This window comes from Mastacembelus armatus, chromosome 17 (assembly GCF_900324485.2).
Source record: "Mastacembelus armatus chromosome 17, fMasArm1.2, whole genome shotgun sequence".
Taxonomy (NCBI): Eukaryota; Metazoa; Chordata; class Actinopteri; order Synbranchiformes; family Mastacembelidae; genus Mastacembelus; species Mastacembelus armatus.
Genome location: NC_046649.1, coordinates 24882262 through 24897459, shown reverse-complemented (window position 1 = coordinate 24897459; position 15198 = coordinate 24882262). Strand labels below are relative to the sequence as shown.

General features: G+C 43.2%; 2 protein-coding genes across 6 annotated transcripts; both read right to left on the bottom strand.

Annotated features, from left to right (window-relative positions):
• Nucleotides 1-1690: 1690 nt before the first annotated feature.
• On the bottom strand, nt 1691-11564 carry LOC113135001 (E3 ubiquitin-protein ligase RNF31). 5 transcript variants are annotated; one of them, XM_026314630.1, is made up of 19 exons: nt 11426-11564; nt 10987-11077; nt 10600-10665; nt 10161-10369; nt 9698-9843; nt 9523-9620; nt 9308-9436; nt 8485-8702; nt 8219-8401; nt 6711-6893; nt 6468-6566; nt 6120-6209; nt 5835-5940; nt 4954-5072; nt 4117-4230; nt 3949-4015; nt 3661-3754; nt 3340-3508; nt 1691-2530 (listed from the first exon to the last, which is right to left on the bottom strand). In XM_026314630.1, exons 1-19 carry the CDS (start codon nt 11468-11470, stop codon nt 2402-2404), a joined length of 2355 nt encoding a protein of 784 aa, XP_026170415.1. In that variant the 5' UTR covers nt 11471-11564; the 3' UTR covers nt 1691-2401. The 5 variants fall into 5 exon arrangements, with proteins under 5 accessions (XP_026170415.1, XP_026170416.1, XP_026170417.1 ...); XM_026314631.1 differs by having other exon boundaries at nt 9707-9843; XM_026314632.1 differs by having other exon boundaries at nt 10203-10369.
• Nucleotides 11565-12016: 452 nt separating this feature from the next.
• c17h7orf25 (chromosome 17 C7orf25 homolog) lies at nt 12017-14573 on the bottom strand. The gene is made up of 2 exons (XM_026312590.1): nt 14427-14573; nt 12017-13625 (listed from the first exon to the last, which is right to left on the bottom strand). The coding sequence occupies exon 2, from the start codon at nt 13610-13612 to the stop codon at nt 12323-12325; it is 1290 nt and encodes a 429-aa protein (XP_026168375.1). The 5' UTR covers nt 13613-13625; nt 14427-14573; the 3' UTR covers nt 12017-12322.
• Nucleotides 14574-15198: the final 625 nt, after the last annotated feature.

Sequence of the window (15198 nt, the reverse complement as noted above, 5' to 3'; positions counted from 1 at the left end):
CATAACGTTAGGGCTTTTATTTTGTTAAACAGTCTGATGAGTTTCCTGTTTTATGATCAAAGCTTTATTTATTTATTATTTTACAGAAAGTAAAATGGATTATTCTTTTAATGGTTTATGGTGTATATATTTTGAAATGTGGAGAATAACGAGTTATTTATTTGATTATTAAGCTTGCTCCAGTGATTTGGTGTTGGTTTTAAGACACACCTGCCCAGGTACATGTACACATCACCCATGTCTTTACATTGCAGCACAGATAATTAAGGCTGCAACATTAGCATCCATCTATCCCAAACTTAGCCCGGTTCTGCTGGAGGTTCATAGTCACTAAGTGCTGCTCATAAGGGATTTGTTGGGTTTCTGTGCAATGTGAAGTCTGGTCTTTCCTAAGCAAAGTGCCGTGTAGTGATGTTTAAAAAGTATATTCTTCTCTTCACTACTAATCAAAACACAATAATGGCGACCAGTGCAGTTTTTACCCAGTTTTTACCCAATGATCAGGGGCTGAGCTGTAACTGCACTAGGCTTATATTTTCTTTGGTGGTTGGGGACGTTTCACCTACATACATAATATATGTATTAAAAACTGCTATTACATAGACACACACATCTCAAAACAGGTTTGTTTAACTTGTCTTTCAGTTCACTGTCGTTTAGTCTACATATAGTTGTTTCATGAATGCCAAGGCAACATGCTGTACTTTGCCTGAGCAGTCAGCTTCTCTTTTTCCTAGGAGCTTAAAGTATTAATATTTATTTATATAACAAATAATTGTCTGTCCAGCTGTGGCCACACAACAATGTGCAAAGGAGACAAATGGTTTTTGTGTGTAACTTAGGGACAGTTTGGCAGAAGATTTTCCCACTGGTTTGTGTTGAAACCAGAAGTTAAGTCTGTGATAGTTTTAATGTTTGACCCTAAGCTTCATTTCCTACAGTTTAATGTACTTTCTCATTTAACTTTATTTTTCTTCTTGAAATATCCAAAGAGGCCAGACTGAGTGTTCCCACTGGAACATTTTATGGGTTTGTGACTATTAGTCAGGAAATCTGCACCTTCCTCCTGCTTCCTGTTTTATGTGCATCACTAAATTACTGCCCCTGTCTCTGATGCTTTAATTAGTTCCAATTCAATCCAAGATCAGTCTGTGGCCTTGGAGCTGACCTGGTATTGACTTAGGGTTAATGGGAACCTGTGACCAAATATGCTGAGGGCTGAGCTCAAAATGTTCACGCTGAAACCTGAAAGATTTTATGTCTAAAGACACCACTGAGCATCGCTGTACCATGCAACACTACAAGAAATCATACTAGAGGTCATACTATAGCAAGTCCAGCAAGTGTTCAATATCATAAAACTCATGCATAGTGAACTTATCTTCAGTACCAGCAGCATCACACTTGGACCAAATATTCCTCTAATCTGACCACATTAAAAAGGGTTATACATAAAGGTTGTACATAAAAGACGTTTCACGCAAAATATTGTCACTGAAATTTGATTTTTGAACTTTGAAACAATTCAGTCTCACCTCAAGGTCCAGTCAGAAGCTGCTGTGGAGGGTTTGACAATCTCACCTGGTCTTCAGCAGATGAACTTGGCTAAATCTCCATTTCTGTGAGCACAAGGGATTTCTCATGCACATTAACATAGAAATTGATAAAGAAATGAGACATCAACCAAAACTAAAATGCATTTAGTTTGTTAAAAGATCACAAATAAACATGACATACAAAAAACTCTTTCTCTACACAGTGTCGCTGGATCATCCTTAGACCTCCAATATGGTTTTAACAGTTTTTACTTTTCATTTAAGAAAAAGCTTCAAATAAATAAGTTTTACCAGTGTCTGCTGCAAACTTCCAACTGTAAGTCTTAAAATACTCATTTATCTTTATTTAAATAGTTAAAGTGCAAAAGGAACTAAAACTGGAGTCTGAAGGTTTCAACTGTCATCACAATTGATACTAATACACTGCTCCAAGGAAAAGGCTCAACATTCCACTGATCAGCATTAATTCATGCTAACACATGCTAACTGGTGCTCATACCGACTGCAACAGAAATAGGTCCTGGAATACTGAGGCAAGGCTCATAAGCATCATCAGCTTGTTACGACATCTCAAAATGCTCATAAACATTCAGCGTGTTATAGTAAACATACGTCCCGAACTCTACCTGATTGCTTCTTTTTTGGTCCCTTTTATTCTTCTACTAGAGTATGTTTGTTTCTCTGGCTGTGTATCAGACAGCCAATCAGATGCCACTGACAATAAACAGGTGAGGGTGTGATCACATATAACTTGTTTCCAAATATCACCATTTAAATAAGGGTTATTGGTTACTATAGTGACACTGAGCTCTGATGTGTGGCTGGTGGGTCAGGAGTTGGTGGGGTCAGTCTCTCAGCAGCAAGTGAGGTGGCGGGGTTACAGCACCCACAGCAGAGTTAAGAGGACAAAGGTCATCAGTGGGTTTGAGTTGAGAGCGTCGCTGCTTTCTGAGGGGAACACTATTGGTCAGTGCCTAAAGAGAGAGAGAGGATCCTGCTTGTGATTGGCTTTTCATTTCATAAAAAACTCCAGGCAAACAAATGTTTAAAAACTCCACACTCTATTAAATCGGTAAACGTATACACAAATTTGGGATAAAATCCTGAATTAATAGAAACATTTTGGTCCCATAATTTGGTCCCACATGCCATTACTGATAACTGCAAATATTTTCATTCAACTAAACCCTAGACTATAATGAAATGGAAACAGCTGGGAGAAAACAAAGAGAAGATATATGGGTCAGTTTCATGTTTGATGCAATGTCATTACTGCTAAATACAGTTTTTCTCTTAAATATTTTGGAGTTGCACTTTTGCTTTAAAGAATGAAGAATGGCATATGCAAGTTATAAACGATGCATATCTAATTTTTGGTCTTTTATGGAAAGGCCATATTCCATATAAGTTTAATGAAACTTGTTTTTCATTTCATTTTAATTTAGAATATTTTGTATATTACAATAGTTTCACTAAATTACACTTAAATTAAACCCAATAGATTTTAGTCGACTAAAACTACAGTAGATTTAGTCAACTAAAATCTTATGCTATTTAGTCGACTAAAACTAGACTAAAACTAAAACAAAGCAGATGACTGAAATATGACTAAAACTAAAATTGCATTTTAGTCAAAAGACTATGACTAAAACTAAATTAAAATCTGGTGTCAAAATTAACACTGCTTAAATCCATCACTTACGGATCAACCCACAGACCTTCCAAAGACCAAAGAGTGTTGATTAAGGAAATTTGAAAGAATTGTTTTACAGATGTCACTAACCAGATAGAGGCGATGAGAGAACAGGGGCTCTGGTTCATCTGGTTTTCTGGTTGGCAAAGCAATGTGCCAGCGGTGCAGCTCTGCCATTGTTTCTGCTGGACTGAAGAGGACTGCTGGGTCAGCACGACAACGGTTGATCAATTCCACCAAACGCTCCTTGTAGTGCAACCTGCCGGAACAGATAGGTAGAGACTGTATACCTGATCACAAGACCAACACGCCTGTACAGGTGAACTTGGAAGATAACATATTCCAACTGGCATCAGACCAGTAGTCAGCACTGAAAACAGGCTATTGGTAGACGGGGCTCAGAGGTCTTACTGGCAGTATCCTCTGTATTCAGGTAGAGCAGGTCGTCCACAGGGCTCCTCCCTTCTGTTGCCATCATCTCTCAACTCCAAAACTGAACACACTCCTGAAAATAAACACAGGTACAGTGAATAAAGAGCATAGTCAAATGAAACAACCATCCCCAGGATCCATGGGGCCACGTAAACCAGCACAAAAATACAAAGTCCACGCATTTTAACAGTTACACAAAGAACCCTCAGTTATATAAAAATGGAAGGTATAAAAGCCATAATTAAGGACAAGAAACCTCACACTCACCTATCTGACTTATGTCAGGTGAGTCACTACTAGCTGGGTCCAACCAGGAAGGAGACACTCGATAATGCTGAGAGAGAAAAAAAATACAATCCACCTCATCAACAAGGACACTTCCTAACCAGTACTGTCCACACATCACTTGGGTACAGTCTCCCAGATGTTTCTCACCTGTAGTAGCAGGTGTAGACGGGGTATGCTCCAGTCTCTCAGGTGGTACAGGCAGTCTCTGGGGTGGTGAGCATGAAGACCTTTGGTTCCACAGTCAGCAGAGAAACCACAAGCCTACGTCAAAATAAGTCACACCTGAGATCTATAATACCTCCGGTCTGGAGAAGTTTAAATTGACTGACTTTAATGACTCTTTAAACAAACTGCTCTATTTTCAACCGTTATCCATCTGTCGAACATGGCAGTAGAACCCAGTAGAACCTGACAGTAGAAAGTGACAGCAGATCACAGTAGAACTTGACAGCAGAACACAACAGAACCTAACTATGGGACCCAGTAGAACCTGACAGTGAACCCTGTAGAAACTGAAGGCAGAACCCAGTAGAACCTGACTATACAACCCTGTAGAACCTGACTGTAGAGCACAGTAGAACCTAATGACAGATCCCAATAGAACCTATAATAGACTATAGAACAGAGTGAAACCTGACAATAGAACACAGTAGAACCTGAAGGCAGAACCCAATAGAACCTGATGGCAGATCCCAGTTGAACCTGACAGAAGAACACAACAGAAACTGATGGCAGATCCCAGTTGAACCTGACAGTAGAACACAGCAGAACCTGATGGCAGATCCCAGTGGAACCTGACAGCAGAACACAGCAGAACCTGACTATAGAACAGAGTGGAACCTGACAGTAGAACACAATAGAACCTGGTGGCAGATCCCAGTTGAACCTCACAGTAGAACACAGCAGAACCTGACTAAAGAACCGAGTGGAACCTGACAGTAGATTCTGAAGGCAGAACCCAGTAGAAGCAGAGGACAGACTCACAGCTCCCTGACTGAAGGTCTGACTGCAGCCTCCACAGAACTGATGCTGACACTGACTGCAGGTGAAGTGAAGACAGCCTCCTTTAGACAAACTGAAGATGAACTGACACTTTGGACACTCTGAGGACACACAAACGCACAACAGGAGTCACACAGTAGAACCACATTAGACAACATCAGACTCTACACAGTAAACAGATGGTCATGCATTTAACAATGCGGGAATCTAGATCACAGTATATATATATATATATATATATATATATATATATCAGCCATTAGAAGCTCTTTTCCACTGCGAGAACTCACCAACCTGTAATCTGGTTCTACTTATTTTTCTACTGTGTTCTACAGTAAAAAGTCAACAGCAGGACGACTTTGTGTGTTTGCTGGACAGAGAAGAATCAGGTCAGTTATGAGTCCAACCTGAACTTGCCCCAGACTCCAGGATCGTAAAGACGTTTTTTTACTTAGCTCATCAGTTCTTTTCAATGTCTCCTGCTGTGTCTGTGTATCTGTGACAACTCTTCTTCTCTACTTTTGCTTTTAATAATGGGACGCCTGCTGCCTCTGAACGACTACTCCCCACAGACTCTAATAAAGCCAGACATGTTGGTTGTTTTATATCAAGGTTTTACTGCTTGTTCTGCTCCAAACAGATGCAGCAAACATCTGTTCTCATTCCTGTTACAATGTGAAGTGAAACCTGCCCAATCAGGATCAACATCACTGCCACAACCCAGAAAAAACTGGACTTTATTTACAATAACCTCCTGAAGAGAGAATATGGTTTGTTCCTGCAGTGGAAACAGGGCTGAATGGTACAGTGGCAGGGGGCCTGGCCCCCAATGACCCGTTTTAAGACCAGTGTCGTGTTTGTACCGATGCTGTTGTAGCTGAGCAGGGTGTTGGTGTGAGGGTCCGGCTGGTTCTGCTGCTGCCAGACTCTGAACTGCTCACAGGAGAGCCCCTGATGCAGAGGAGACCACTGCACAGAAACAGCATTCATGTCACTGATCAGATCTGAGAGTAATACGACCACAGAAACCTGGCATGTGTGAACCAACAACACATGTGTTTGTGTGATTACACAGACTGTACAACTTGTTGAGACCAACCTGAGTTTGGTATGTACACAACATGTGTGAGTTACTACGTGAATCTTACAGGTGATCTGCACTGGGAACAGGTACTCTTCTTACAGCTGGGACAGTCCATCCTCAAGCGGTCGGCCTCATGAAGCATGCCGAACGAACACTGCGACACACAAAGGTAAATCAGCTGCAGAGGCTGGTGGCCATATCAATTTCTGAGGTCAGAAACAGCTAAGCCAGGTCATCAGGAGCCCACCAGATTAAATGGATAATGCCAATCGTATTTGCTTAACAATGGACACATGATTCATTGATGGTCATTACTGATCGCTGTTATTTTTTTGATGACCAACCGTTAAATCAACTAGTGTTCAGGTCCATGTGGTCTGGTCTTTGGACACCCTGTTGCACCCTGACTTACATGAGCACACCAGCAGAAGTTCGGCATCTCCTGCAGAGCTCGATCTCTGAGTTTCCTCTGGAAAAGTTCGTGGAGCTGAGGAGGCAGAAAGTGGCGGATCTACAAACGCCACAAACACATAGAATTAGTGTGAAATGTTACCGTTTATGTAGTTTACAGTTAATTTTGTTTACAACCAGTGAAGTTTTATTGATGAAAAACTCTGATGTAAGAAACCAACTGTGTCTCCAGGTGACCCCTCACCTGAGTGTCCAACAGGTTGAAGTAGTCCATGGACTCCTCCATCCCACCCTGACCTCTGATCTCAGGTTTGCCACACTGAGGACAAACCAGCTGATCAATGCTTCGCTCTTTAATGGCTGCTGAGAAAAATGTCTTAAAACACGTCTGACACAGGAAGCAGGAGCAGTGAGTCATGGTGATGATCTGCAGGAAACACCAGCAGAGACGGTGAGTTATTTAGTCTTTATCTTCACAAGCTGCAGAAGACAAAAGCAAGGGACACAGCATGAATAATGAAATGAAAGACAAAAACAAATCAAACCCTAGAAGGACAGTGATTCAGAACCTGGGGGCCATGGGCTCAGTCATTACACACAATGAATTTTGAGCAGGAAACTACTAGCAGTGCTTGTTGTGCTGAGCAGAGAGGCTGGGTGGACCTGGGCCAATAACTCGGTATGTGGTGGAACCAAAAAAAAAAAAAAAAGAAAAGTCAAGGGGAGCCAGCACTGGGCTGACAGGTCAACTATGTAGAGCTACAGATCTGGTTGGGCTCTTGGAACAGTAAGAAAGGTCTTGACTGAAACCTCTGGGTTTCTGGAAATCGTCTTTCAGTCTTCTGGACCTCAGTGCTGCTGTGATGTTTCAAGAGATCAGAGGCAAAGACCACAACTTAATTCAGCTGCACTTCACAAGCATACTTGTTGGTGCTGGTCGCTTACTGTCTGCGCCACTCACAACACCAACAAAACCACAGAATTGTGTTTGTGTGTTTTTTTTTTTTTAATCTATTTCATGGTAAGCAGTGGGAAAATAAAAAAAAAAATTGCATTTCCAGTGGAAAGATTGATCAATGTCAGATTTATTATGGCCAAAAATGTCAACACATGATTATTGCATCTTCCCTTAAATCGTCCCATAAATAAAAATAAATATGTTGCTGTGACCTGCGATGGACTTAAGTTCAGTGACCTGTCCAGGATGTACCCCTGCCTTGCACCCAAAGAGAGTTGGGATAGGCTGAAGCAGATCCCTGTGACCCTGGTTAGGAATAAGGGGGTATAGATGATGGATGGATGGATGGATCTTGCTTTGACCTTGATTTCAGTGGTTTCTGTCACTGTTCTGTTCCATTCAAAAACTATTCTGAATCTACCTCTGCCGAGGCAGATGCCACCACCTGGCACGTCAGGAGCAATTTCCTTCTTGCCTGAGAAATACAGGGCCATCTTTCATGGAAATAAAAGCTTGTTATCAGCAGAACAATCACAGTATTCACCCAATCAGAAAGATAATAAACTGTTACAGGTAGAACTCATGACAGCACAGTAAGGTACCACTCTGATCCAAAACTACAATCCATCCTGGTGAAGCCTGAGCATCAGGAGAGATTGTACATGTAGATCTGGTAATTGTGTAGATAATGTTAAAGATATAATGTTAAAATTTTAAAAACACCCAATTTTGTCTTCTTGCCGAAGACCAGGAGAGGCTGTCTGCTCTCTGATTGGCTGACTTGGGTAACTCACCTTGCTGAAGGTCACCTGGTCCTGACAGATGGGACAGCTGTGAGTCAAGAACCTCAGGGCTGATGGGAAATCTTTGTTAAGTTGGACAGCCTCCAGCACGTCACTGGGGCTAAAGCTCCGTCCCTCCATCCTCATCAGAGACAAGAAGATGGTGGCCTTGTCTAAGGGGAGACGGGCTGCCATCTGAGGGGGAGCAGATGAGGACTGAGACCAGCTGAAACCTAGTAAGGACACCTAAGACTGACAACTGCTGTAGTCCTCCTTACCTTGATGTGGTCCATTCCAGCTGGCAGTACAGACTGAAGTCTCTTAGTACCAAGGTCCAGTTGTAGGCCAGGTGCTGGACCAGAACCCATTCTGAATCTGCCCCTGGCTCCATCTGACTGGATGATCTGTACAGGTGAGTCACCCAGGTGGTGTTCGCTGGACTCTGTACCTAGTCTCATTGCTCCCATCATTCTGCTGAGATGGTCTGGAGAAGGACCTGCAGGAACCAGGACCATGTGGAATCTAGTCAGTTTCATTGATTCAGCCCAAAACCGCAAACACTAGGACCTTGTTTAGAATTGTTCCTGCAGATGTATGAAAATGTCATCTGGTCTTCCTATGTGGATTAACAATTAGCCAGATTGTTTTTTTCTTACCTAACAATTTCACATCATTTTGTAATCCCAGTTATTTGAAGGCTACTGAAGGGTGCCTCATGCTCGTGCTTTGGCCACCACACAGTCGGATCATACAATCTGTGCCTTTGTATCAAAGCAGTGGAAACAGTCGTGCCAACATTAAGGATTTAAATGCGCATTTAATTTGTGAACCGTTCTCAACCTCACTGCATCATTGCTGCTCCTTCAGAGTTACCTTGCGTACGAATGCCAATGACAAACCAGCTGATCACTATATATACTGGGTAGGTCCCAGTCAATGCCCACTAGAGCCAACACTTATCTTCAGTGACTGTATCCACCTTTTTAAATTTACAATCCAGGTGAGGGCCAAGAACTGAAATATCTGCACAACTTAAGCCGACATTAGAAAATCCAGCACTACTCATCTGATCTATGTCGCACAAGGGCAATCCTCTCTCACCTGAGGAGGAGGATCTCAAGAAGGGGTTGCTCTGGGTGGAAGAGGGAGGAGCACTGAAGTCAATTCCCATCAGCTCCTCTGTGTATGACCTCCTCACCTTTACCTCCCTGCTCTGCTCCCATTGGCTGGCTGCAAAATAGGAGGAGAGGCTTCAACAGCTCGCAGCTACAACGCCAACTTTTAGCATGACCGTTAGAGAGCAATGGGAAGTTTACCTTTCTTCCCAGGCAGGTGGGAGGGAGTGAGAGGGAGACGTGTGCCCTGTGGGGAGGAGGTCATGGAGGAGGAGGAGGTGTCAGTGGGATGGTGGAAACTGTAGAGGAGAAAATTGATTTTTACCCTGAGCAGCAAGTCAGGCATGATTATTTATTGATAATTATCAGTCATCACCTCTCTGACCTTTCACCTGTCGCTGACTGTGAGACCTGTATGCCTGCAAGACTTGGGGTTTGTACAGGACCCCTGGTGTAAAGGGGCGTGTCCTTCTGGAAGGCCCGCCTCATCTCAGACACAAGCAGTGTTAGGTTGGACACACCCTGACAGAAAGTGACATTAACTATTGACAAACATACTGACAAGCTGTTTCTGTTTAATTAAATATACAATGTGAATCTTTACTTATCCAAACTTACCCTAACTCCTAAAGTTTTAGCACACCTGGCTAAACCTCAACCTGACCTCACTAATCAGGTTAGGCAAAGCCAGAGAGATCTGAGGGTTTGGGAATGTGGTGATAAACTAACTCCATTATTAAACAGTTTAATGATCCAGACTGATTCAGACCATCCCAGAATGATCCAGACTTTTCCAGAATGCTACCTCACCACCGGAAAGTGGATAACCAGCTACCTACCAAACAAATCCAGTCTGATCCAGCGAGCTCAGCAGGACTCACATGGGTCCAGTTAGTCAGTCCATCCAGACTGATGTTGCCAAAGGCATCCACACAGGTACAGGATGGGTTGATCACCATGGAGACAGACGGACAGACATAACAGCGGGGGCGGGACACCGGGTGGGTCTCATGAAGCCAGATGCACACTGGGATATTATATACACTTCCTGTAGAGACAACAGACAGAGACCAGACTGATCCAGACGAGATCAGATTCAACAGATACAGCGTGAGAGTTTTGGACACTTGATTTAAACCATGTCTGTTTCTTTTTGTGTTACTGACGTTCACAATTATCTCACTTACTTGAAACTTGTAACTGGGCGGGGTGGGCATATTGGTGCAGTATTGATAACCTGATTGAACAGCTGCCAATAACCTGAACAGACAGCCTCACCTTCATAATGCACAGGAAGTGTCCCCGCTAGGTAAACCAGTCTCTTCTTGTCTTTGTTCGGAAAACCTGTGGAAAGAGAGAAACACAGGGTCAGACTGCTCATTAATCAGCTGAGGGTACTGATCATCTAAAACAGAGGTTATTTAGTTTGGAGATAAAGAAGAATCAAAGACCATCCTCCATCCAGCTGACACATGAAACATGTTGGACGTCACGTTCATGTTCTTCCAAGCTCAGACTGCCGCTCATTTGTTTTTGTGTTAGACATAGCAAGTGTAACAGCAGTGGCAGCTGTACTCACAGAATGGATGAATGAACAAGTGAACAAATGCAAACGTGAATATGGGATTGAACGAAAAAGCATAAATATAAATGTAAATTACTCACAGTAAAAATCCACATAGAGACGGAGATCAGAGAAAAGTGCTTGAACCTCCTGAAGATCTGTCAGAGTTTCTACTGGAAACTGGTACTGACACTGAGGAGGAGCAGGTGGTGGTGGTGGGTAGACATAAGGAGAAGTAGATATGGAGGAGGAGAGGAGAAATGATGAGGAGACAGGGTCATATAAGGAGATAGGATATAACGAGTAGAAGGAGACAGGGGCATATAGGGAGACAAAACAAGCAGACATTGAGGTCAGTTCTTGTTGTTGTGTTAGCATGAAGCTAACTAACCCAGCTGTTCTGAATGGAGCTTAATGGACACTCCCTGTTAGCCTAGCATGCTAGCCGGGTAGCAGCAACTGAAGTGAGATGCTAACTTGTTTTCTAAGTTTCTAAGTTTGATTCTGAACCAAATATCAGTGTTTAAAGTTGTATCTCACCTCTGTTAGAGTCCGCAGCTCCTCCTCAGCTCCGACCCTCGGCATTTTATCCAAAAACTCAACTCATAAACTGTTACTATTCACCTGCTAGCAGGCTAACAGCTGTCGTTTGGAGGCATTCATTTGAACACGACACACCCACGTCCGCCTACAGATTTTCAAATTAAAAGCAAGGCGCTGTTAGACATCGGGCGTGTCATAAATCAAAATCCTGAAGCTGTACTTGGTCACATTATTTTCTAAAATGTTAAATTGTAGATTATTATACTACTAAGTTATATTGTCATTAATCCAGCTTTTCTTCATTCAATGCAAAATCATGCGACTTCCCAGGTGTATTGTATATATCAACAGGTACAATATGACCAGGGCAGTTTTCCAGACAAATAAAGTTAATGTGAACTGATGACCAGTAGGTTTTACTCTCAGTACGAGGTCATTAGTCTTTAATAACTCAGTTCTTCCTCTGTTGATTTAAATTAGTCCAAAGAACAGCTGGACAGATGTGGTGCTGAGCATTCTGTGCACCTCATTGATCCATACTGAAAAATTATTTAGATGTTTCATTATCAGCACCAAACACAGACGAGCCTGTTTTCATGACGTAATTTATTTTATTGAGAGATACAACCAAAATGTTTCGTTTTACATCAAATCACAAAGCAGTTTCACCCGAAGCTATCCCTGCTCGTTACCTGATGAGCTGACACCATACAACCTCCTGTGACAAATGACTGACAAGCAGGAAGCGACTGATGCCTTATTGCGCTTTGACTATAAATTCTGAAATAATTTAACCAAAATAAGTCAGCTGATCTGATTCATCTTGACATAAACATAAACTCAGCACATTGGCTTCACACCTGTTTATGATCAGCTGACATCGGTTTCTCTGCCTCAGATGGGCAAGGCCCTCCACTCTTTGCCCTCAGTCAGAGCTCGTGGTTGATGGATGAACACACTGTATCGGACACCCTGATTGGCCGCGGCCCTGATGAATCGGCTGTTTGCTGTCATGGTAACAGCTCTCAGCGAATCTCCAGTGCCGAAAATCATGAGTGAGCGTTGGTTGATCTTGGCGCTAGTTGTGAGGCGCATCGTTCGCTCTGACGGCTGGTCGTCCACCAGGTGGATGCGGTTCAGCAGCTTCTGAGCACGCTCCTTCTCGCCTGGACCCCCCAGTGTGTCCAAGATCAGTTGAAAGTCAGTGACGGCAGCACGGCAGGCGTACAGCTGCTTTCCTGCCATAAAGGCGTCGAGCTGTGGCAGCACCTGCAGGCAGCGCTCCTGGGCAGCCTGCTCTGTCAGCACTGGCTCCCTGAAGGTGAAGTGACAGCGACCATGACTCAGTGATGACACGTATGCAATGAGCGTGGTGATGTCCAGGTTCACTCGCCGACACTCCTCCACCTGCACCTGAGCTGGAAACGCCAGACTGGCCACGACTGTGCCACGATCCACCCGGGTTAGTTCAGATGGCTCCTCCTCCTTCTTCTTTTCTTGGTCATCTTCAGCCACCTGTCCTTCTTCTTCTTCTTCTTCATCTTCATCATCATCACCATCACCATCATCATCATCATCATCATCACTTCCTCCCTCTGTCACCACAGCGTTAACAGCGACAATGTCCCCACGGACAGACACACCCATGTCCCTGAGGCGGTCGGCCATGGGGCAGGAGACCCCATTATAGAAGGCAAAGACGATGTGAGGGTGTCGGTAGTGGATGGGCTGCTGGAGACTGGCCTGCAGGAAGTCCTTTGCCTGCCTGATGATGCTCTTGTCTCCATACTGACCCCGCCCCTGCCAGATGTTGTGCAGAGCCTCTGCCTTCCTGCCCACTGCCTTCACCCAGGTGTGTCCCCCGTTAGCCACCACATCCACTACCAGTGTCCGCCGACGGCCGGAGGCATCCTGGTAGGTGAAGACGTGCAGCAGAGCCACCACGTCCTCCAGACTCTCGGCCGACTCCACGATGGCCGTCAGGTGAGTCAGATTGGTGCTGTGTAGGTGAGACTCCTTGACCTGTAGCTCTCCTGCCTCCACCCGCCGTAAGAAGCGCAGCTCAGCTCGCAGTTTAGCACAGAGCTTCTGGTGACCCTCCACGCCCTGACACAGCTGCTCTGCCCGCTGCAGGAGGGCCTGAGCGGAGCTGATCCTCTGCTGCAGCACCACCTGCACAGACATGACTACATCACACCTGTGGACACAGAAAGTTGAGACTGGTGAACACCTGGACATGCTGACTACAATTACATATAACTGACAGGTAATTACTCTTAGACAGGTCACCAGTGACAGGGTGCCATGATCCATACATGCCCACTGCTCAATTCAAACCAGGTCAAGCATCAGATTTTCAATTTAAATTGTTTCTGCTGACAAATTCAGCAGAAACACAAACAGGCTGGTTGTTAGAAGCGGAAGTTTGTTTTCAGGCTGTTTTCTCGGACTGATGGTTAAAATAATCTTAACTTCTTAAGATTATCAGGTTGATAAACGCGGATAGAAGCTGACACTCAAAATGTCACAGCTGTGAACTATTCACAATCAATTCACAAACTAATTATTAATCTTCCGAATATGAAGCTACACACTGTTTAGCATCACTCATCTTATTTTACATGACGTAAAGGCGGTGATCCCTAAATACGTTGTTTTTTTCACGGAGTCTGGTGCGACGGAAGTTCTCAAACACGAGTTAAATGCTGTAAAACGATCTGATGAAACTGGACTCATCGATTCAGTGGACAGACGTGTCTTTCACTGAAAGTTAAACATGAACAGGTTGAACATGTTAATTAAATTAAATTAAATCAAGTAAGCAAACATCTGCCTGTTAGCTCCGATGCTAACTGCTTATGAAATGTGACGTCAACCCGTTAGCTGTGGGCGGTTAGCTTAACTCAGCCACTGTCAAGTTAATTATGTCAATTAGCCAAATTCCTAAAACACATTAAACATTTAAAGCGTTTAGGACACAGACGCAAAGTTCACTTACAACAGCTGTAATGGCTTAAGATGAATCCTTAAATCCCAAGTAATATGCTAACTGTTAAACTAGCGTTAACCCTGATTTCGTCCTTCTTCTTCTGTTTATTGGAGGTTTGCATGCCTACGCCACCGGAGAACTTTCAGAATAAAAGTATAACATCCTGACACGTCATTTCGTTTTTATGTCTTCCTTGGTCCATGTTTGTAAACCACGTCCCCTTTTACCAGTAGCTGCTAATAGGACTAAATTCAGTGTCCTGGAGATCTTCCAACTGTGTCTGGAGTTATTACTTTCCACTCTACTGTAAATGTCCGTGCAGAAATGCATGGATTGTTCTTTCCTCCCATCCATCTTCTACTGAACTGTCCAATCATCATCTGATTTTTGAGAATCGATGTATCGTCCATAAAGATTTCAAGAAGAATAATCGATTGTGTCTACGTGTTATGGAATTGAGATTTGCCCCTGGAAATAAGCTGAAAGTATTTCTAGGTTTTTGTTTGTTTTTGCAACAAAATAAAGGTAAATAAATACTCAACCGTCTGAAGAACAATGACAAACTGAGAAAAGCAAAAAAGTTGCTCAACTTCCACAAGGACCCAGACCAGGTCGGTATGCAGTAAATGACTTGAGTCATTTGATTAATATTGGTTAGTATTGGTTGATATAAGTGTAATTAACATCAGTAAATATTGTTCAATAATTCAAATGTAATGTGAAACACAACCATTCAAACAAAATTAACAAAAGCTTAAAAAAAAGCATTTCAAGGACAGCA